At 38.0% G+C, this 23,931-nt stretch overlaps 1 protein-coding gene across 1 annotated transcript; it reads left to right on the forward strand.

Annotated features, from left to right (window-relative positions):
* Positions 1-1,919: 1,919 nt before the first annotated feature.
* On the forward strand, positions 1,920-17,561 carry LOC127440831 (gastrula zinc finger protein XlCGF8.2DB-like). Its single transcript, XM_051697783.1, has 3 exons — positions 1,920-1,975; positions 15,859-15,993; positions 16,278-17,561. The coding sequence occupies exons 2-3, from the start codon at positions 15,909-15,911 to the stop codon at positions 17,285-17,287; spliced, it is 1,095 nt and encodes a 364-aa protein (XP_051553743.1). The 5' UTR covers positions 1,920-1,975; positions 15,859-15,908; the 3' UTR covers positions 17,288-17,561.
* The last annotated feature ends 6,370 nt before the right edge of the window (positions 17,562-23,931 follow it).

A 23,931-nucleotide genomic window follows, 5' to 3' on the forward strand; every position in this document is an offset into this window, starting at 1 on the left:
ATATTTGATCCCAGTACCATAAAAGCATAAAATCATGAATTTATGATATTATACTTTCATTCCGGAGCACTGGCTTCAAAATTTTTTTTTTTTTTATATTTTCCACCAGATTGTTTTTTTTTTTTTCTATTTTCTGTTTGCTCTATTATAGAGCACTGCAGGCCAACTGAATACATGATGCAGCTAAAATTGTGTGGGTGTGTTGGTATGGATGTCAGAGTGTGTTTTGTATGTGTGTATTGAGAAATTTGTGTGTGTGTGTGTGTGTGTGTGTGTGTGTGTGGGCAGGTTTAAGTGGTTTACGAGGACTTTTTTTACAAACTGGTAATTACAAGGGTATTATGCTATAAATGTGGTTTATGAGGACATTTCTAGTATCCCCATGATTCAAATCGCTTAAAAAACATACTAAACGATGTTTTAATGAAAATGTAAAAATGCAGAAAGTTTTTTGTGAGGGTTAGGTTTAGGGGTAGGGTTAGGGTTAGGGGATAGAATCTATAGTTTGTACAGTATAAAAATCATTATGTCTATAGAGAGTCCTCATAATGATAGCTGTACCAAATATGCTGGGAGTATTTATACTTTTTATAATTTATTTTCTGTGATACGGTGATAAAAGGAGGAAAATAGTTGAATGAATAGATATGCTGAGACAGGGGCTGGTGAAGAAATCATCGCAGCACTACATTTGACCACATAAACTCAAAAGAGACTGCGGCCTGAATAGCCAAATCAGTTGGGAAAAGATTAATAATATTTTCTGTGTATATTATGTTGTGACTTGTTGGGAAACAGACTATACAGGGAAGGTAAGAAGCATACGGAAGCTCTGAACCACACGGTGGAAAAAAAAAAAAAGTCTTAATTTTTTTTCTCTCTTCCTAAATTTTTTTTTCTCTCTTCAAATGTTTTTTTTTTCTCTCTTGAAATTTTTTTTTTCTCTCTTCAAAACAATGCATGCGGTACCAACCTTGGCCACCAGGTGCCACTATCAGTACACATGTAATCTTATGTATGGGATGAGCATTTTACATTGGCCTAACTGTCTAGCTCATGTTTAGACAGACCAACAATATTTGGATATTTATTTGACATTCTTCTTCTGGAACTCTTCACTTCTGCAGTAGACAGTGTGTTTCAAAAGCATAGACAACTTGTTATATTAAAATATATTATTATAATTAAATTCCACCATGAGAGTCTGCACATGACATCCCCATTCAGGCGCGAGGATTTAATTTATAAATTATTTTTCGTTTAGAAATGAGATTACTTACAACAGTATTAACATGGTTTAGAAAGACCAACAATTTCAAACAAAAAAAAAAAAATAAAAATAACTCCAGTTGTTACAGTACAACGAATGCCATATCAAACATATGTAACCTGCTTTTGTCTTGATTAAGGTTTGCAAACCCTTAAATAAATAATAAATGTGTTATTCAGCTATATAGCAACAGAGAAAGCACCTGGTGGCCAAGGTTGGTACCGCAGTTTTTGAAGAGAGAAAAAATTATTTTTTTTGAAGAGAGAAAAAAAAATTATTATTTTTTTTAAGAGAGAAAGAAAAAAATTTTTTTTGAAGAGAGAAAAAATAATTTATTTTTTTGAAGCGAGAAAAAAAAATTTTGATGAGAGAAAAACATTTAAGACTTAGGCTCAGGAAGGAACTGAGACACTATTTTAATTTTTTTACCTTTTTTTTTAATTTCACCTTGCGGTTCAGAGCTTCCGTAGAAGCATAATTAGTGGCGAATGTAAACTAAAGCAATAGCTGCAAACCCGTAGCTGAAGTAGCTTTACCCCGCGGTGACGTAGTTTCCGCTTCTCCCCTCAACGTCAATACTCCATACTCCCCAGTAGGTGGCGGAAATAAACCAACCGCAACAAAGAATTCAAGAAGAAGAACTGTCACCGAGGAGAGTCGAGCCGGTGTCGTGTCGCTCTCGTCCGTTTTTCTTTCGTTTTACAGGTATGCCCTACACAAATAATGTGCAAAACATATCATATTATCTATGTAAATGTATGAAAGGGTGTAACTGATTTAATTGCAACACAAATTGGAAATATGCCGATTCCCTGTTGTTCTTAAGTGTTCAAATGTAATAACTGAAGACTCCAGTTTTCCCAAATATTATTTGTAATGCTGTTGCCTATTAAGTTCATTGTAATGTGAGGACGTGTTTATAAACAACTTATTTACCATATTGTCGCGTTTTAACCGTTGCATTATTTGGCATTCAAATGCTTCTCATTTTATCATGAGATGCTGAATGTATAATAGCCTACAAATGTGTTCAATATTGTGTAATATAACATTCCTGTAACGTTAGCATATGGTTCTCTTTTGGTTATTTTTTATTGGGAACCAGTTGCTAACGCTCTGGGAACGTTCTCTTTAGGTTCTATTTTTAAAAACATAAACATTCCCAGAATATTTTTGGGAGGTTTTTGTGTGACAACCTTAAAATAACTTATACAGAACGTTCTCTGATGGTTATTTTTGGTTGCATTTTCCCTTAACATTTTCTATATATTTTTATACTTGTATATTTTTCATAAACATACATTGCAGAGAGGTCGATAAACAACAATGACTGAAAGCAGTACAGCATACATTTTATAATGTAGAACATGCGGTTTGAACACATAAAAATGAACAGATGAGAAAAGCATACAAGGAACGTAGACCTCACCTTAATATCTAATAGGCTATACCTGCCTGCATCTGATCCAATACAAATAATATCTTAAATACAATTGTAAATAAAAATATAATAATAATAATAATAATTGAAAAATAAACCATGACATTTATTAGTTTAACCACTGATGTGTGTGTGTGTATATATATATATATATATATATAAAACTGGATTGCTCATGACGTCATAACAGTGAAGCCACTGTGCCGCCATGTTGCTATGCCCAAACATTCCAAATCTCTCTTGACTTAATAGAAAATCATCTAATTTCAGCGAGTAAACATTAGTCATTCAATCACAGATTTTATATCTGAAATCTGCATGTACATCCCTACAATGCAAACATCCTACACAAGTAATTATTTATTTATTTAAAGTCGGGAATTTGTCCTGTTTCTAGATATCCGAGCGAGTTATGTGTATCTATATCAAACAGTATCCATCAGGGAACAGATCAGCTGAATGTAAACAAGTTCACTGAAACTGAGGTATGATACAAACATACATTTACAGACTTGTTTATTGTGAACATCGAAGTGTGTGTTCAGAGTTACTTGTTTTACGTTTTCATCAAAAAGTGCCTTTTTCTCGCGGTCACTTGAATAAGAGCGCGCGCACTCTATCACACGTGCTGCTGGCGCTGAGATTGAAGGAGACAAGCAAAGCTGGTTAAGATTAAACTGATATGGGTTCGACTGGAGGACAATGAATTAAACTGACCACAGAGAGCACTTCAGTATGAAAACAAGCAAATCCAGAGTATTTAAGGTGATTTAGAAATCCCGATCTGACCTTTTAAAGTTATTTTCGGGGGTAAGGACGTATTGTTAACATAAGCAGATAATACAGCTTTTCCTACTTGCATTACAACTTGTGGACAGTTTTCCCGCTTCCTTCAGTGATTGTTGTGCTACACTGATAGACTGAACACGGGGGCAGGTGGATGCTCTGACATCGCGATCTGCATATATCTTCTCCCTCGTAACGAATATTATCCATAACAAGCTAATTAAACATGATTGTCACTAGAGGGCCAAATGCAACTGTCGTATCCGCAGGTCGGAGATGGTGAAATGGGGGTGTTTTCTCCTGTCAGTCATTGATGCTCTCTGAGAGGTTGGGCAAACTAAGATGGCCGCTCAAACACTTCCGGTGGCAGTTTAACATTGCATCAGTGATCCAGTTCTATTTATATATCAGTGGTCTGATCGCTGCAGTATGTGAATGCACATTTGATCCGCACACGCTCTATTTAGCCACAGAAATTCGTGCTCTTGCGCTATTTAAAAATGAATGGTCATTCTGGGACCGAATCACTGACATTCTTTTATCACTTTCTTGAATAAATAATTACTTCTAAATGCGAGATTAAATATAAATGTTATTGATTTGATAAAGATTTGACTCGTATAATCAAAAAGAACATGATGTGTAAGATTCACTGGGAAGTATTTTGTTTATTGACTACAAATGAAGAGAGAAAGAGATGTCTCCACTAAACTGTACAGTGGTAAGAAATTAATTAAATGTTAGATTAATTGAATGTTTTTTCAATTTTTAATATCTGTCAATAAAATTCTGATTAATAAAAACCTTGACAGTGTTGAAGTCATTGGTTATTTGAAATAATTTTCTTCAATATCTACATATTAATGTTCGCTGTACTTACGCATGTGTTTTGGGAAATGGAAAAACATAGGCTCAGTTTTTTTTAGTGAGGTATTGACTTACAGCAGGGTTACAGAAAGGATATATTAGTCTTGATAAATGTGTTGTGGCTGATTGTAATGATGGTTGTGGTTTATAGGTTATCTGAGATTCCGTAGCCTTTCTGTCAGCTCGAACCAGCCTGGTCATTCTCAGTTGACCTCTCACATCAACAAGGCATTTCTGTCCGCAGAACTGCCGCTCATTGGATGTTTTTTGTTTTTGGCACCATTCTCTATCCACCTTATTTTTCAGCGAAACTAGGGCACTGCTATTATCAGCCATGAATGTGGACCACTTCCGGTATCAGCTTTTCCAGCTAATTTAGCTATACAAAAATACTACATTATGCTGCTTTATATTACAGGCTGGTGATATGTGTCGTCATATTATTATTATCATTAATTATGATTTTCATAAACTCATTTGTTTGAACGCATATAGTTTTACCGTATATCGCATTTTGCCATTGTTTTATCACACTGTTGCACAGGCAGAATGAATGAAATCAGGCACTGACACAGACAGTCCTCCACGCCATCCTCCACAAACTTTAGAGAAGAAAGCTGCTGGGCAAATACTACTTTAACTTTCTATGCACCAAAATTGCATCTTGTTTCATCTTGGCAAATTAATAAACGCATTTTACTCTCCGTTCTTGTCAGAGAGCATTCTCTCGTATAGTAAACAGACACGCAGATCAAGTTTTCAGCATGGCTTATGAAACATTGCCTTTGGAAATAAACAAAGCATCATCGGAGGTTATGCAGGTACATATGAAGGGAGGTTTACACGGAGACAAGAAAGACTGCATCGTCACTATCTCGGTAAAGTAAGAAGCAGATTTTATTACCGTCTCTTCAATGCAACACACAGCAACAAGTGAATGATTTACTTACTCTTTTACTATAAATGCTGAAGTTAGATAATTATCCGACATTAGGCCCTCATTCTGCTGGACATCCTGTGGTTGTGTGATAGTTTATTAATTTATATCACTAAGTTCTGGTATTATTATCCTTCTATTTATTTACATTGTGGTCAATAACAGCAGAACTTGGCCACTGCTTACTTCCGCATTGCAAAATATGGTGGATACACTAGATACTGTTGTGTGTGAAAATCCCAGGAGATCAGCAGTTAATACTCAAACCAGCCCATCTGGCACCAACAATCATGCCACTGTCGAAATCACTGAGATCACATTTTTTCCCCATTCCGATGGTTGATGTGAACATTAACTGAAGCTTATGACCCGTATCTGCTGATTTTATGCATTGCACTGCTGCCACACGATTGGCTGATTAGATAATCGCATGAATAAGAAGGTGTACTGGTGTACTTAATAAAGTGCTCAGTGAGTGTAGATTATTTTACTCATTACCACAGTAATGAAGAGGCATCCATGGTCTTGTGGTTATGACATTTCAAATGTCATAAGAATTACGGTTAGTATAAAGGCAAGTAAATGTAGAATAAAAGGCTTTAAGGTCTGGACCTCTAAAATTATATGTTCTGATCTATGTAATATGTTATGAGTTTTGATACTGGGAAACAAACTGATCATGTCTGCCTTCTGATAGTCATAGAAACAACTTAAATCATTAAGATCCCATTGAAAAGAATGAATATCTGTTAAGGAGTAGGAACAGACATTTTTCACTAAAGCACAGTCTCCCCTCATAAAGGTGTTTATATTCATGTACAGTCAGATTATAACTAGACCTTTAAAAATAAGGAATTAAATTAGGTTAGTCTAGTTTGATTTCCAATAGCACATTGAAGTAAAAAAGTCATTCAAAATTCTTAAATGATCAAAGATAACTTGTATATTCAATGTATACATAAAATCCAACTACGTACATAATTACGTTAAATATTAATTAATTGCAAATCAACTTAGCGCATGTGGGTGACCATGTACGTCAGCCACCCCCAAAGACCATTTTTGACGCAGGAAAAACCCTGGATAGGCTTATAAATTGTAGACCACATAAGAAACACAACCAGATACAGTACACTTTTACAAGATTTGTAATGACTCATTAGGTTTATAGGTAGATGTTACTGTATGTTATGTTTGTGCTTTCTATTACATGTGTTGCAAACAGATTTAATAGCTGTGACAGGCCAGCTTTGTTTTCCATCGTCCTGAATAATACATTTCTCTGTTTTTCTTCTAAATATTTCTTTTATTTATAGCTGGTAGAAATCATGACAGTATCATGGGCAGAGCTTATGACTGTCAGCATCAAAGTTATCCAGCTTGATGAGATCTTCACTTGCAGCCAAAAGTTTGGAATAATGTACAAATTTTGCTCTTATGGAAAGAAATTGGTACTTTTATTCACCAAAGTGGCATTCAACTGATCACAATGTATAGTCAGATCATTAGTAACGTGAAAAATTACTATTACAATTTGAAAATACTTAAACTACTTTAAAGTGTTCTTATAAAATAATCCTCCACGTGCAGCAATGACAGCTTTGCAGATCCTTGGCATTCTAGCTGTCAGTTTGTCCAGATACTCGGGTGACATTTCACCCCACACTTCCTGTAGCATTTGCCATAGATGTGGCTGTCATGTCGGACACTTCTCATGCACCTTACAGTCTTGCTGATACCACAAAAGCTCAATGGGGTTAAAATCCATAACACTCTTTTCCAATTATCTGTTGTCCTGTTACAGACACAAGTCTGTTACCTGTTTGTATTCAGGCTGTAATACTATTCCACACCGCTAGGGGTGTTAGAGTGCCATAAAGTTTGTATAAAGCTAGGTGTGGAGTAGAGGAAGTTAGCATGGCTAGAGTTGTGGAAGCATGTCTCACCTGCACTGTGCTACAAACAAAAGTCCTTGAGTCCTTGTTGAAAAATTTGCTGTTTCAAGTTCAACTAAGGACTTTCTTTGTGTTCGCACTATATACTTAATACAACACTACGTTGACATTGTGGATCCTGTGTGTATAAGTCACAAGATGGATGTATGGATGTAACTTTATGAATGCTGGATTACTACACTCATGTGAAAGAGCACTTACCTGGAATTCACCTTAAATGGAACTATTAGAAGTTTGTTCAACGTGCAAAGGTTGACCTTTGAAAATGGTATGATATCTGTTAATGCAGCATTATGGAATTAAGATTGAAATCGCAATGTAGCCTTGCATGCCATATCTGCATTAAAAAACGGCCTGTGTTGACAGCTTCAGTTAGTACTTACATGTGCAGGAAAACACTGAGATGACAGCATCATTATGAGATGATCAAAGTCAGTCCACTGTCGGCCATCTTTTGAATGCTCTTGGGAGGCTATTTCCAGTCATGCCAGTGCAGCTCCTATCTACTTGGGGAAAAAAATCGGTTGGTCAAGATTACGATCAAATAACATATTTCAAATCAGCAATGTAATCTGACAATACTGGAATCATAAATGGTTATTCTTAACCTCATATTACACTAAAAAAACACAATTTTCCTGGCTTGTATAGTTAATGTGCATGTGCATTCTAGCGTTGATTGACAAGTGATGTCTGTATCTAAAAGGTGATTGGTCTTTTAACTGTAAGGCGGGACTTCCTTTCTACATCCGTTGACTGTTGGGCGCTCAGAGCTCCTTGGTTGAGCGTTCCAATTTCTCCCATTAATTTTAATAGAAGTGCCCCATCTCTGCTAAATAATCTCTGGAGATGATCCAATGTTTATCATATTACAATCCAAATTGCGAAGCTTGTCAAAATTATCCCTTCGCAAATGTTGGCTGTAGATTTCCTAACTTCTGCGCTCTGTTTGGGTGGTTTTGTGTTGATCAACTAATTCTATTTGTTAACATTAGGTATCATGAACTTACAATTAATGACTTCTTTTTATTTTTACAGCATTTATTAAATTTGTTAATGTTGGCTGGGTGATATGTAAAATCGTCAACCCCCTGCCGAGGGTCGGTTAATTTTTTTGCTTTGATTTTGCTTTAAAAATGTAAAAAAAAAATAAAAAACATTTCTCCCTCCACTGTCCCACACTAGGACCTCTCCAAATGAGACAAATAACTGCCCCATTTTCTGCCATAAATCGACAGGTTCCCCAGCCTTCTGGAAGTCATCTCCTCGAAAGCTGCCACTTTACCCAACTCGGTGCACCACTCACGAAATGAGGGTGCATCAGTTGACTTCCATCCCCTAAGGATTAGCTGTCAGCCAATCATCACGCTGGTTAGGACCCAGCTTTTCATGTATTTATCTCCTATATTCAGGACACCTCCATCACCAAAATACAAATTCTGGGGCAAAATGAAAACTGAGTGTCCAGTACGTCACACACAAATTGCTGGATCCTCAACCAAAATTCCTAAATCTTAATACAACCCCAAAAAACATGGGTTTTGACTGACTGGCATCGCCAGCAGGTGGGTGAGTCTTTAAGACCAAGCCTATACAATCTAGAGGGGGTCCAGTAGAACCGATGCAAAATCTTAAATTGCATCAGATGGATCCTTGCATCTCTAGATGCAGACCTGATGCTTTTTAGGATCCTAGCCCACTCTCCCTCCTAAAATACCAAGTTTAAGTCTTTCTCCCATAATCTCTTGAGAGAAGACGAAGCTCCATCCCCAAGACTCTGAATTAACAGAGTAATACACAGAAGCTTCATGGCCTTTCCCATAAGCAGTAATCACCATTTCCAAAGTATCTGCCGCTTTAGGGGGGTTTACACCACTCCCAAAAACAGTACAGAGCAGGTGGCGTGCTGTAAAAACCTAAAGAACTGGGATCTAGGAATCTTAAAATGTTGAACCAAATTATCAAAAGATCTCCGTACTCCACTCTCATATAGGTCACCGAGTGTAGTAACCCCTCTCCCAATCCACTCTGACCAACAGAAAAGGGACTTATTAATATGTAATTTAGGGTTCAGCCATATGCTTTAGGCAACATTTAAATAAATGTCCGAATTAAACACTCTGGACACTTTAGTCCAAACCATGTGCAAATGCGAAATAACAGGGTGTGACTTAACTTCTCCGGTTAGTTTGATCGAAAGGCTTTGCAATGGCAAAATAGGGGCAAGAACTTCTTGTTCAATAAGAAACCAGCGAGGGGCCCACTCAGGTGGAAGTAACCAATGAGCCAAATGTCTAAGACCGAACGCATAATAATAAAACAAAATCTTGGGTAGGCCTAGCCCACCCTTGTCAATCGGCCTATGTAACTTATTGAAATGTAACCTGGGACGTTTTCCATTCCAAATAAAGGACTTCGCTATGCTATCAAATTGTTTGAAATTAGAGAGGGGGACATCTACAGGGAGAGACTGTAGCAGGTAGTTGAATTTTTATAACATTTTAGTAACATTAACCTTCCCAATCATCAATAAATGTAATGAAGCCCACCTGCCCACATCGCTCGAAAACCTTTTAATGAAAGGGTCAAAATTAACTCTAACTAAATCATATAAATTTGCTGGGAATAAAATGCCCAAATACTTAATGCCCTGTTTGGGCCAATGAAAGTTGCCCAGTTGAAAAGCCATTACTGGACAGTACGCTGTCAGCGCCAAAGCTTCAGATTTAGACCAATTAACTGTGTATCCTGAAAATGTAGAAAAGGAATTAATAATTCTGTGGAGGCAAGGCATAGATCTAGTAGGGTCGGAGACGAATAATAAAATATCATCTACGTAAAGCAGAAGCTTATGTGCCACACCTGCCACCACCCCTGGAAAATCATCCTCCTTTCTTATCGTGGCTGCTAATGGTTCCAGGGCAAGACAGAACAATAATGGGGAAAGAGGGCAACCCTGCCGGGTGCCCCTATCCAGAGTAAAATAATCTGAAATTAATCCATTTGTTTGTACCACTGCTACAGGGTGTTTATAAAGTAACTTAATCCAACCAATAAATGTATTCCCGAACCCATATATTTCCAAAATTTTAAAAAGATAATCCCATTCTACCATATCAAATGTCTTTTCGTCATCAAGTGAGATGGCAGCGACCGGAGACTGATCATTCACTACTGACCACATGATATTGATTAGACGCCTGATGTTATCAGAAGAGCTGCGGGCCTGAATAAACCCCACCTGATCTATATGTATAAGAGATGTCATAACTTTACTTAATCGGTTAGCCAGAATTTTTGACAAAATTTTTACATCTAACTGGATCAGGGAAATTGGACGGTAACTCTTACACTTGCTTGGATCTTTGTCCTTTTTAAGAATCAGACTGATCCGGGCTTGTGTATGGTTGGGGGAAGCTTTCCATTCTTTAATGATTCTGGTATAAGCTTTTAGCATAAGTGGAGCCAATTCTGTAGCATAAGATCTAAAAAATTCAGCGGCAAAGCCATCTGTCCCCGGAGCCTTGCCTGTAGGTAAGGCCTTAATTACCTCGTCAATCTCCTCCAAGGTTATTTCAGAATCAAGAGAGTTTTTTTGCTCATTCATCAGTTTAGGGAGTTCTAATGGTTCCACAAAGTTTCTAATATCTTCATCAGTAGACGAAGACGTGGAACTATAGAGAGCAAGATAGAATTCTTTAAAAGCATTATTACTATCAGTGGCCGAAGTAAATATTTCACCACCAGCAGATTTCACTGAGGGAATGGTAGAAAAAGACTCTCTCTGTTTTATATATCTAGCTAAATGTTTTCCTGCTTTGTCCCCCGACTCAAAATATGACTGTCTTGCCCTGAATAACCAAAACTCAACTTTCTACAACAAAATAGTATTATATCTGTATTTCAAACGGGTCAGTTCTCTGAGGCCATTAGATGACATTTGCTGCTTCAGCTCTGCCTCGACACTTTTAATATTCTCTTCCAATTCCACGAGTTCTTGTGCTTTGGATTTTTTTATGAATGAGGCATACTTTAAGACCCATAAGAACCGCCTTAAGTGCCTCCCAAGCCATGCCTACAGAGGATACTGAGGACCAGTTGGTCTCCATATAAACATTGATTTCAGCCTTTAACATTTGTTAAAAATCAGGATTTTGCAAAAGGGATACATTAAAGCCGCAACTATATGATTTCTATTTCTCCGTATGTGGCAACACCTCTAAACTCACTAGGGTGTGATCTGAGACTAAAATGTTTCCAATTGAGCAATCAACAACAGATTAAATAAAAAAATCTATTCTAGAATAAATCTTATGGACTGATGAAAAAAAAATGTATAGTCCCTCCCAGATGGGTTCAAAGGTCTCCAAATATCTGTAAGACCAAGATTTTTACACATTCTGTGAAGCATCAATGTTGCTCTAGGGGGTTTACACACTTTTGCTTCACTATGATCAAGGACTGAGTCCATCAATAGATTAAAATCTCCTCCCAATATTATATCATGAGGGGTGCCAGCGGCTTGCAACATCCCTTCAAGATCTATAAAAAAGCCCTGATCATCAGCGTTAGGTGTGTAAATATTAGCCAAAATCAAACTTTGCCCCTGAATTTCTGCTAAAACAATATTGACTTTTCCTGATTTATCTTTAATCAGTTTGAGAAATTTGAATTGTAGATGTTTATCAATATAATGACCCCCCTGCTCTTACTTGAGCCAGCGCTAAAGTAATTTTTCAGCTTCCTGTGGGGAAAGATGCATTTCCTGAAGAAACACTATATCATATTTCTTACGTTTAAGAAAAGAAATAACTTTCCTTCTTTTTATGGGGTGCCCCAACCCATTCACATTCCATGTGGTGAGAGACAATCCACTCATATTAACATTTGACATTTTGATATAATAGAAAAAATAAATTGTGTCAAAAAAATCAAAAACAAAATTATACAGACCACATTCCAACATTATTGCAACAATCAAACCCCAAACTTCCCCCCGAACAAAACAAACAGAGAAAAGAAAAACGTGCGCATTAACCCCACGCACGACAGCACCAACTGGCGTCGATCCCTCTAAACTCAAAAGGTCCAAGTACGCCTACAAGAACCCCCGCAACAACTTTGCCGTCGGATTATTCAAGTCCGGTGCTTCTGCACAAATTTTGTAAGGCAACACCACATAACAGAAAATACTTTGTAAAACAGACCCCAGCCAATAGGCAGAATAAACACAAAGAACATGTAGATTAATTCACAGAACTGTCTCAAAGGTGTGTTCCTCCACATAATAAACTCCAGCTGATATAAAGCTGTTCAGTTTCCTCAGACAGACAGACAGACAGACAGACAGACAAGTGTTCAGTGAGCCAGCTGTTATGAGTTCAGCAGATGATGAAATCATTCTAATGTCCCTTAAAATTACTCCACATAACAAACTCCAGCCAACAGGAGGCATAACCACAAAGAACGCACAGATTAATCCACAACTGTCCTGAAAGAGTGTTATTCCACAGAACAAGCTCCAGCCGCCAGGCGGAACCAACACAAAAAAAACCACAAAAAACAAAAACAGACGCCCCGGTTTCTCGAATGGTCAAGTGTGTATTGAGCAAGTCAAATTCACTCGGAGGCTGCATAAAAAATAAAAAATAAAATTTTTTTAAAAAATACACCATGACTTACTCAGTCCGTCAACTTTATAAAAAACATCCTTTGTGTAGACATGAAAATATTTTGCAGTCATTCTTAGTCCATTCCATTTTCAATCTGGCCGGGAACTTCAGTGTAAAAGCGATCATCCGTCCATGCAAAAGTTTCTTGAAGGAGTCATTCCACAAAACAAACTCCAGCCGCTAGACGGAGCCAGCGCAAAAAGAAACAAAAATGCCGCCTAGCTTCCTCAGACAGCCAAGCGTGTTAATCCACTCTGGAGCTACATGAAACCAACACCAAATGGCTTACTCACCCATTGTTTTTATAAAAGACAGTGCTTGCTTTGGACACGTAAATACCCTGCGACCATCTTTTGTTTCTATTCTCAGTTTGGCCGGAAACATCAGTGCAAAAGCGATCTTCCATCGATGTAAGAGTTTCTTACATTCCTTGAATCGATCGCATTTCCCTCGTCGCATTCGCAAAGTCCAGGAACAAGAAAATATTGTGATTCTTCCAAGAAAGCTTTCCTTTGCTCCTCGCCTGGTGCAACACAAGATCTTTATCGGATGATCACAGAAATTTGGCCAGAATTGATCGGGGCCTGTCTCCCTCAGCAGATCTGCGAGCCGGGACTCCGTGAGCTCGCTCGATTTCCAGTTTATGGCCTGTTATGTTGAGCAGACTCGGGAAGAGCTCGTCAAGGAATTTCTCCATATCTCTGCCCTCTTCATGCTCAGGAATTCCAACAGTTCGTATGTTATTCCTCGGCTCCTATTTTCCAAATCTTCAAGTTTTTCCCAAAAATTTTCCACGACTATTTTGGATGTGGGCGGATTAGTGGATAATTCCCTTTCCGATAATTCCAGATAATCGATCCGTTTCTCAACTTCTGTCACTCTTGTGACCAACTCAGAAAATGTTGTTTCCATTGCCGTAATCGATCGACGTATTACAGCGAGATCCTCCAAGTCAGCAACAACCTTCGTCAGCATCGCCAAGATGTTGGACAGTTGACGCTGGATTTCTTCTCCCGTCACGCTTTCCAAATTGAGTCCCCAGTCTGCAGGCCCAGAGGTTTCATCTTGAGCACGTAAGTGTCTTTTAATACCTCCAGAGCCTGAGGATTTTGACTTCTTTGCCATGTTTACCTCAAAGAACAAATATGTACTGGGTGTATCGAATCTCACCAGATTATAACATGAAAATAATAAAAAAACAGCAAAGTGCGCAGAGCTCGTGATTCACATGTCTGCTTCTCGCATGGTGTCACGTGATCCCAAATCTGTGTTCTTATCGAATTTGTGTTTGTACTGTGTTTTGGTAATACAGTTAATGCTGTCTAAAGAAAATAAAATAGAACTCAATTTTAGGTTCAAGGTGAACGTGTCTTGCATTCTCACATTCTCATATTTTTCTTGCAAACAGTTTTCAGATGAATGAAACGGATAAAAAAAGAGTGAAAACTCTTTCCATTCACTTGTTCCAGGAGACAGGCTCATGTTGCACGCCTCTGAACAAACAGTGAATCAGACACAAGCATTGACGGCTTTTGTCTGTTCTTAAAAATATAATAAAGTGTGGTTCTTCAAGCACATGTTTTTGTCACTAACTGTATTTCTTGTTATGTGTCACTCAGAGACGTCTTAAAGGTTGCCCGCCTGTTGCGGCTAAATGAAAAAATTACCCATGCATGAAATACATTTGGTCGAGGAGCTTGCGAACTGGTTTCAGCCTCGTCATATTTAGCAGGTCACAACCTGGCCACTGTTTAATAGATTTGGCAACTTCCCAAATCTATGGTTTGCCATTTCTCGATATTGTCGATCATCATCTGTTCACAATCGGCATCAGGATCTTTGTAAGACATCGTCGATATCCGATTACATCATCATATCTCCCAGCCCTACTGTAGAAGTAGTTTTAACTGTTAGTTCATGTTAACTAATGTTGATAACTGATTGGGGGTACTGATCACTGTCCCCCACTTTGCTCGATACATATTCCTGCTTTTTTGTGCTTAGCCGATCACATGCCTGATTGGAGTGATACCAAGACCAGGGAGCTGCTCGTATCCATGCAGATGACAACGTCAATATGTGGTGCATTTGTTTACAAGATGATGAAAGAGTGTGGCTTCTTGAGACAGAAGACACAGGTTATCAGTTGGCTTAGGATTGATGCCTTTTTCATGCATCGATAATAAGAACATTTTCCAGATGATTATCGATATATATATCTGCATTTTTTTCAGATATAAATTGGGCTGTGTTGCACAATAGTCATTGTCTCTTCAAACATATTTCTCAACAAAACTTTGGTAAAGTGTGAGTGGCAGGGTAAATTAAAGGGGGCCGTGAACTGGATGTGTCTGGCAGACAACATGGTGAGTTCTAAAATTAGAAACAATTATTTTCTACGAGGGTACGCACACTGGTGCTCGTGATCTCCGGAGGGTGCTCAAAAATGTGCATTATTTGTATATTTCATAAACACAATGTATTTTCAGTTACACAAATGTCTTTTTGTGGTTTGACAGCTGGAATGAAACACCTTCAAGCCTAAATACAAAGAAATTGCATAATAATTTCTAATCATTCAGTTTGCGCAGTTAGATCAGTTTCATACACTAACCTGCAAACTCATCAATGTCACTTTTAATTGTGCTATTTTTCATTTGATTATAGTTTTAATGAATTCATTTATTTAGACGATAAACTGTTGATATGGAATTCAGAAAAAAAAAAACAGGTATCATATCGGCAAGTACCGAAAAGTAAGTATCGGTACTCGTACTCGCTCTCAAAAAAAATTTATTGGGACGCCCCTACTTAAAATAATTTTTACCGGGATCTATATGTGAAAGAGGGTAGTGATTCAATTATAAATGCTGGAAATATCCCCATCATCCAACAGGTGAAGTAAGAATAATAAGGTGTTGTGTAAATAGGAACAACTCCAAGCAAACCACTGAAGCCCACTACATACTATTGGGAAAAAATGATGTCTGCTAAAGAAGAGAGTGAAGACTTCAGTTATCCAGAGACATGGATAATGACATATGAAGATACTGAGGAACAAAGAGGTTTGTATCCATTCTTGATACTTTATAATGTCTGCTGAGGAACATTAAGGTAATGCTTCACACAGTTCACTGATAGCTGTAGTTGGCAGATGGCAGCTGTAGTTAGAAAATCATAGAAGCCGTAAAATTACAGTTAAATACCAGAATCTGCATGAGAATGACAGAAATAACCTTCACCATATCAAAGATAAAAATAGTAAACCTTTGCTGCTTACTGCCATTTATGTAGGGTATAATTGTATTTCTTGTTTTACATTTGTCTCAATTTACTATGTATGTTTTAGATTTGATGGAGGTAAAAGAGGAGAGTCAAGAACTGAAGGACTTTGAGGAGATACATCAGTATGATATATCTGATAATCTCAGAACTGTACAAAAATCCAGTTGCTCTCAGACTGAAAATGATTTCTCACAGAAAAGAACTCAAACAACAAAAGACCAAAATGATTTTGCCTGCTCTTTGTGCGGAAAGAGTTTCACACAAAAACAAAACCTTAACACTCACTTAAAACTTCACTCAGGAGAGAAGCTTGTCACCTGCCACCAATGTGGAAAGAGTTTCACAAAGAAACGATACCTTAGGTGTCACATGAGAATTCACACTGGAGAGAAGTCTTTCATCTGCCATCAGTGTGGAAAGAGTTTCACACTGAAAGGAGGTCTTGAGAAGCACCTGATAATTCACACTGGAGAGAAGCCTTTCACATGCCCTCAATGTGGAAAGAGTTTCACACAAAAAGGAAGCCTTAATAGGCACCTAAGTCTTCACTCTGGACAGAAGCCTTTCACATGCCATCAGTGTGGTAAGAGTTACATGAATAGAGGACTGCTTGAGGTTCACATGAGAATCCACACTGGAGAGAAGCCTTTTACATGCCATCAGTGTGGTAAGAGATTCACACAAGAAGTAAACCTTAAGAGTCACATGAGGATTCATACTGGAGACAGGCCTTTCACATGTCTTCAGTGTGGAAAGAGTTTCATCCAAGCAAGCCATCTCACAACTCATCTGCGGTTTCACTCTGGATTAAGGCCATTTAACTGTGATCAGTGTGGCAAAACATTTGTATTGGCATCATATCTAAAAGCACACCTTACAATTCATGCAAATGAGAAGACATACGTGTGTTCTTTGTGTGGAAAGAGTTTCATTAGTCAAGGAAACCTGAAAAGCCACGAGAGAGTGCATACTAGAGAAAAGCCACACCACTGCATATCATGTGGAAAGAGTTTCACCCGGTCAATCGGTTTACAGATGCATTTAGAAAAGCATTGTCCAAAGCTGTCAAAGTGAGCATAGTTTATCTTTAAGGTCATCACTTATTAAATGCAACACAACACTGTTTTAATGTAACATCTTGACAGCCTGATAACGGTTGTAGTTAAATCATAAAATCTAATATATATATATATAATTTTTTTTTATTTATAATATATGTATAACAATTGCCTACCAGACTTGATTGAATTGAACTTTAGCACTGGAGCAGATGCAGCTCACTGAACAAGTGGGAGGACAGAAGTGTGAAAGTGTAGGTGCATAGATTTTACTGATTGGTTAGCTATCCGATCATGAAAAGATGAATTTGAGATAGATATGAATCTGATCCTAGCTGTAGAGGTGGTTTGAGATGTATTACAGGTGAAACTCGGTCATGTACGGGTACAATTAGTGCAAAATGCTTTACATGAACAAGGTCTTCAAGTCATATTACTCCAGTTTTAGCCTCTTTGCACTGGTTACCTATCCTCTTTAGGGTTCATTTTTAAGATTTTATTAATTACATACTACACTACCGGTCAATAGTTTTGAAACACACTCATTCTTTATTATAATTTTTTTTCTTCACATTTTAGAATAATAGTAAAGTCATCAAAACTATGGAATAATATAAATGGAACTATGGGAATTATGTTGTGACTAAACAAAATCCAAAATAAATCAAAACTGTGTTATATTTTAGCATCTTCAAAGTAGTCACCCTTTGCCTAGAATTTGCAGACATGTACTCTTGACATTTTCTCAACCAACTTCTTGAGGTATCACCCTGGGATGCTTTTTAAACAGTATTGAACTCATCTATGTTGGGCACTTATTGGCTGCTTTTCTTTATTATTTGGTCCAAGTCATCAATTAAAAAAAAAACAACAAAAAACATTTTTTTTATTACATTTTAGTTTTATAATGAAATAAATGAATATGTTGGCACAATTATATTTTTGTCTACAAAACTAATTTCAAACATTTAAGCATACGCCTTCAGATCTAAAGATTTTTAAGATCATGAGAAACATTTCAGTCAAGTGTTTCAAAACTTTTGACCGGTAGTGTATAGAAAGCATTACATAACTTGGCACCTGAATATTTAGCAGAACTATTAAAACCTTACAAAAGAGTTAGACCTCTTAGATCTTGTCATGAACTGTTGGCTGTTCCAAGATCCAGATGTAAAACTAAAGGTGATAGAGCTTTTGTAGTGAAGGCCCTACGATTATGGGACAGACTGCCCTGGGATATTAGATCTGCTGAATCTGTGTCTGTTTTTACTGTAAGTTTAGTTTAAAAACTTATCTGGACAGACTTGCTATTACTATATATGTTAATATATACTATACTATTACACTACTACTACTACTATGAAAATGTATGTTTGTTTTATTATGTGTTTTTGATTTTATTTTATATTGTGAAGCAGTTTGTGCTAAGTTGCTAAAAGGTGCTATACAAATGAAGTTATTAATTATTATTAGGGCCCAAGCACTGTAAGTGCGGAAGTGTGGCACTTTTAACAGACTTTGAAATATCTCTCTTATGTTTACCTGAATTGCCTCAAATTTATTTACAATAATGTCAAGACAGTGCAGATTTAAAATTCTGAAGGGATTCTTGATATCTTGAATAGTGTTGCCATGGCAACGCATTAAATGTCATTATTCCTTTTTATGTATATTTGCGTGTTTTTAAGGTACTTGGCGTGCTTGAATTTTCATGATATTTTGCAAACACAGAGTTGTCGGCCATTAGGCCTGGGCAAAAAGTTAACACATGGGCATGGCTGGGGAGCTCTATAGCGCTACCTTTTGACAAAAGTGGTGGGGTCAGATTCTTCTACGGTCACCAGACTTGCTTCAAAATTACAGTCATTAGCTATGTCAGAATTCTTTAGAATAATGTCACGACACTGTTGATGTAAAATTGTAAAGGGATATTTGATATCTTAAATACTGTTGCCATGGCAGATTATTGTGCAAGTGAAAGTTGTTTTTAAAGTGAAAAAAGGTATATTTTATATAGTTTGTTTATTGTAATGAAAATGTACTGCACAAACTTTTTTTATATATAAATAAAATATAATAAAAATATAAACTGAAATTTAAAAATTCTACAAAATCAAAGCCATGTTTAACCCAGTTTTGTTCCAAATGTTAGCAGTACCAGAAATGCCCAATAGAGGACAGCCAAGCTCCATTGGTGAATGATTCCCAAAAGACCACATCTCATTCCCTCCAGAATTTTGCGATAGCAAGAATACTTGGAAATTCAATTATTTGCGGTAGCTTGCCATTTTTTAGAATTCCCGCAAATTTTCTGCAAAAAACGTAAATCTGAGGGAATCCCATCACTTCATGTAGACAGCGGCAATACAAATGCTTGAAAAGCTTGAAGCAGTCACGTCACATCCAAATGCACAGCTGCCATTGTATCATCTCCATAGTAACAGTGTAAGCGTCTCCGCATCATCTCCTCCACGTTGAGCGTTCACTATCAAAATCCTTGTCTAAACTTTAACGGGACCGCAGGCAGCACACATACATCATCACCCTGAGTGCTGCGAATGAGACGCAGAAACATTCGTTTATACAAATAATCCATAACATTCACTTAAAATCTCCATTAGTTGTGAAATATGTTATTAGTATTCGAAGTGCTTAATACAGTAGGCTACAAATCTGAAAATGGCAATTTATGCTGAACACTTATATGCTGAAAGTAAATGTTCATAAATGTTTTTACTGATGTTAAAAGGTCACATATGACAAAAATGGCAGTTTTCATGTAGCCTGTGTAACATATTTTTTTTGTATGTGTACATAAATGCTCAAATATATGAAGTCTAATTGTATTTGTTCTTATATGGCCATATAGCCTACCAGATTTAAATATCAGACAATGTAAAAATGGCAACAGGCCTAATTATTGAATCCTCATTTGTGTTTTTAGTTTACAGATTTATTGTACATATATTTTAACCTTAGATAAGTTTTCTTGCATTACCTAACTGCACCATAATTTTATGACCAAACTTTCATCATGGCAACATAACCGATTACGTTGTGACAACCGGAAAAGTGAAATTCCTGGATTTGTAGCAACAACGTAACTTTGGAACGGTAACAGTCAGTGATATACCACATGAGGGAGGAGGATTTCTTCCCTGTAACGCACAGCATTGAGATTGCCTGCAATGACAACAAGCTTAGTCCGATGATGCGGTGACACAGTGTCCCAGACCATGACCCTCATGCACCCTCCACCTCCAAATCGATCCCGCTCCAGAGTACAGGCCTCTGTATAATGCTTATTCCTTCGACGATAAACTCGAGTCCGACTATCACCCCTGGTGTGACAAAACCACAACTCGTCAGTGAAGAGCACTTTTTGCCAGTCCTGCCTGGTCCAGCGAAAGTGGGTTTGTGCCCATAGGCAACGTTGTTGCCGGTGATGTCTGGTAAGGACCTGCCTTACAACAAGGCCTACAAGCCCACAGTTCAGCCTCTCTCAGCTTATTGCGGACAGTCTGAGCACTGATGGAGGGAATATGCGTTCCTGGTGTAACTCGGGCAGTTGTTGTTGCCATCCTGTACCTGTCCCGCAGGTGTGATATTCGGATGTACAGATCCTGTGCAGGTGTTGTTACACGTGGTCTGCCACTGCGAGGACGATTAGCTGTCCTTCCTGTCTCCCTGCAGCGCTGTCTTAGGCATCTCACAGTATGGAAATTGCAATTTATTGCCCTGGCCACATCTGCAGTCCTCATGCCTCCATGCAGCATGCCTAAGGCACGTTCACGCAGATGAGCAGGGACCCTGGGCATCTTTCTCTTGGAGTCAGTAGAAAGGTCTCTTTAGTGTCCTAAGTTTTTATAACCGTGACCTTAATTGCAAACCGTCTGTAAGCTGTTAGTGTCTTAACGACCGTTCCACAGGTGTATGTTCATTAATTATGGTTGATTGAACAAGCATGGAAAACATTGTTTAAACCCTTTACAATAAAGATATGTAAAGTTATTTGGATTTTTACAAAATTATCTTTAAAATACAGTGTCCTGAAAAAGGGATGTTTCTTTTTTGCTGAGTTTATATACATGTATGTGACAGACTTTTGCCTTCCCTATGGAGGAGGAACTGGGAGCCAGGTGAACAATCCACGTAAGACTTTAATGCCACACTTTTCAGTGTACATCAAAACATAAACGTGCTTTTTAGCACAATAAACAAACACATACAACAACATGCAACAGCCTTGCTTTTCAAAAGTCACTGTGACACAGACACACACACAGCTTCAGGCATCTCTGTCTCCCTGTCTGCCGCAGTCTCCTCTCCTTAAATACTCTTGCCGCTCCTCCCTGGAACGCGAGACCGGTGTGGTGCACAGGTGGAACTCGTTTACCACTTATCTCTCCGGCCTTGCTCTGCCCCGACGCAGCTCGTCTATGCCCTGCTGGCCACATACCTCCATTGCCAAACTCAGGCCAGGGAGTTACCAGGCCTGTGATTTACCCCCCCCCCCCCATTTCTAGAGAGGGAGCGTTGGTGCCTCGGCCACAATAAACAAACACATTCAACAACACGCAACAGCCTTACTTTTCAGCAGTCACACACACAGCTCCATGCATCTCTCTCTCCCCGTCTGCCACTGTCTCCTCTCCTTAATACTCCCACCGCTCCTCCCTGGAATGTGAGACCGGTGTTCTCTGACCCGACTCTGCTTGGCCACACCTTGCATGCCACACACACACACACACACACACACACACACACACACACACACGAGAGAGAGAGAGACAGAGACAGACAGACAGACACACACACAGACAGAGAGAGAGAGACAGATTCAGACCTGAAGTGATGATTTCACGTTGGAGCTCGTCTATCAGTATTTTAAAGTTGACCACATTTATGTCCAAATCAGTGATTAAGGAAATTATCTGGTTAAGATTTTATTCCGAAAGAAAAGTTAAAATGCTCCATAAAGGTTTAAATGCTCCATAGAGTATTCAGTAGTCAGGTTGAAGGAATGGAGACTTCATCCTCAGACAGTTTAGAGAATTTGGGAGGTGTTCAAAAAATCGAAGGAGGACCTGTTTGCCTCCCTGGATATGACACACTGTCACCTCTGGTTATCAATGATGCAGGCTACGCTAGGCTTTTATTAAATGACATCAATCAATGAGTCAATGTTTCTACATTACAAGATATTAAAGCTTGTTAAACAAACGTTTGCAGAGACTGGTGTACAAAACACAGTCAATTAAACTCTCTTTTGATAATCATACACATGTAGCACAAATGCTAGTGTAGCAGCATTTTGTTTATCAGTTGGGTTGCTAGGAAACAGTCCAACCCTTGTTATGCTGATGGAAGTGTTGCAGTTTTGGTTGTTTAAACGTCACTTTCCAAGCACCTGGCAATGGAATTCCTTTATGGTCGGAGTTCGGAGAATTCAAATAGGAATATCCCACATCCAATTTGAAGGAAACACAGCACGAGTGTCTCGCTAAACTCCTCTTGTGAATTTGAATGCACCTCAATTCCCAGTTGACCTTCTTTGGCCCAAGGGTAATCGGCAGGCCAATGGCCTTGGCCCGACAATGGAAACACGGCTCATGACTCCTTGGTCTGTATCAGTTGGATGCCCCTCAGGGTGAGGAACCAGTGCATTGCCCTGTGCATATGGTGCTTCACTTCTTACAAGAGCATTTGACTGCAAGACTCACTTCATCCACACTTGGTGTATATCACTGCTAAAGTGGTAGACCATACCCGCTTGGGTGGTTTGTCTGTGGCCAAATATCTTTTGGTCATTACATTCTTGCATCGAGCGAGACGGCTTCTCGTGAGACTGACAGAGCAGCTCTTTGTTTGCTTTGAAGGCCATTCAAAGAGTTTCCTCCCTCTCTTCCCAGGTATTTGTTGTGGAGGAGGGTTGATTTCTCAACGTCCATTGTGTACTGCTTGATCTGACGACTGTGCCTTCCTCTTCTGTTAAAGAGTACTGTTTATTGTTCTACTACCCTGTTGGCTAGTGACATTATTTCCTTGTAGGTCTATGACTGTTTTGAATTTTCTCCCCATTGAGGTGTGGATATGTAAATATGCGATTATGTGCAATGTCTTACTAATCTATAGACTAATGTCACTGTTAGTTTCTAAGCCACACGTTGTTTTTGGTTCTCCTTCCTTACTCAATATGAAGAGGGGAATGTGTTTGCACTCTTACTACCCTTACGACTAGTGGGCGCACTAATTAGATGTTTAGTATAGATCAAACTTTATAAAGTGCGTAATTGAACACGGAATATAAATTAAATCTTTTGTAAAATACAAAATACAAAACAACAATAATAACAATAAAAAATAAAAATAGCTTGCATTGGTTTAAATGTCTATGTTATTGCACTTCTCTTTCAGTTACATGTAGCTAAATATCAACTGGTCAATAATTAAATGGTTCAGTCCTACATTGGCTGAAAACTTTTCAATTTTTAGATGTTATAAATTTTATAAAAAATTTTTTTTAAAAAAAATACATAATAAAAACCACCACCACCACCCAACAACTAAATTGTCCAGTTTGAGAGAACATCACTGGGGTTATGATGTTTCCAGCCACACTGAATACACGTTCTGTCAATGAAATTACTGACAAACATA

The sequence above is a fragment of the Myxocyprinus asiaticus genome, chromosome 5, assembly GCF_019703515.2.
Source record: "Myxocyprinus asiaticus isolate MX2 ecotype Aquarium Trade chromosome 5, UBuf_Myxa_2, whole genome shotgun sequence".
Taxonomy (NCBI): domain Eukaryota; kingdom Metazoa; phylum Chordata; class Actinopteri; order Cypriniformes; family Catostomidae; genus Myxocyprinus; species Myxocyprinus asiaticus.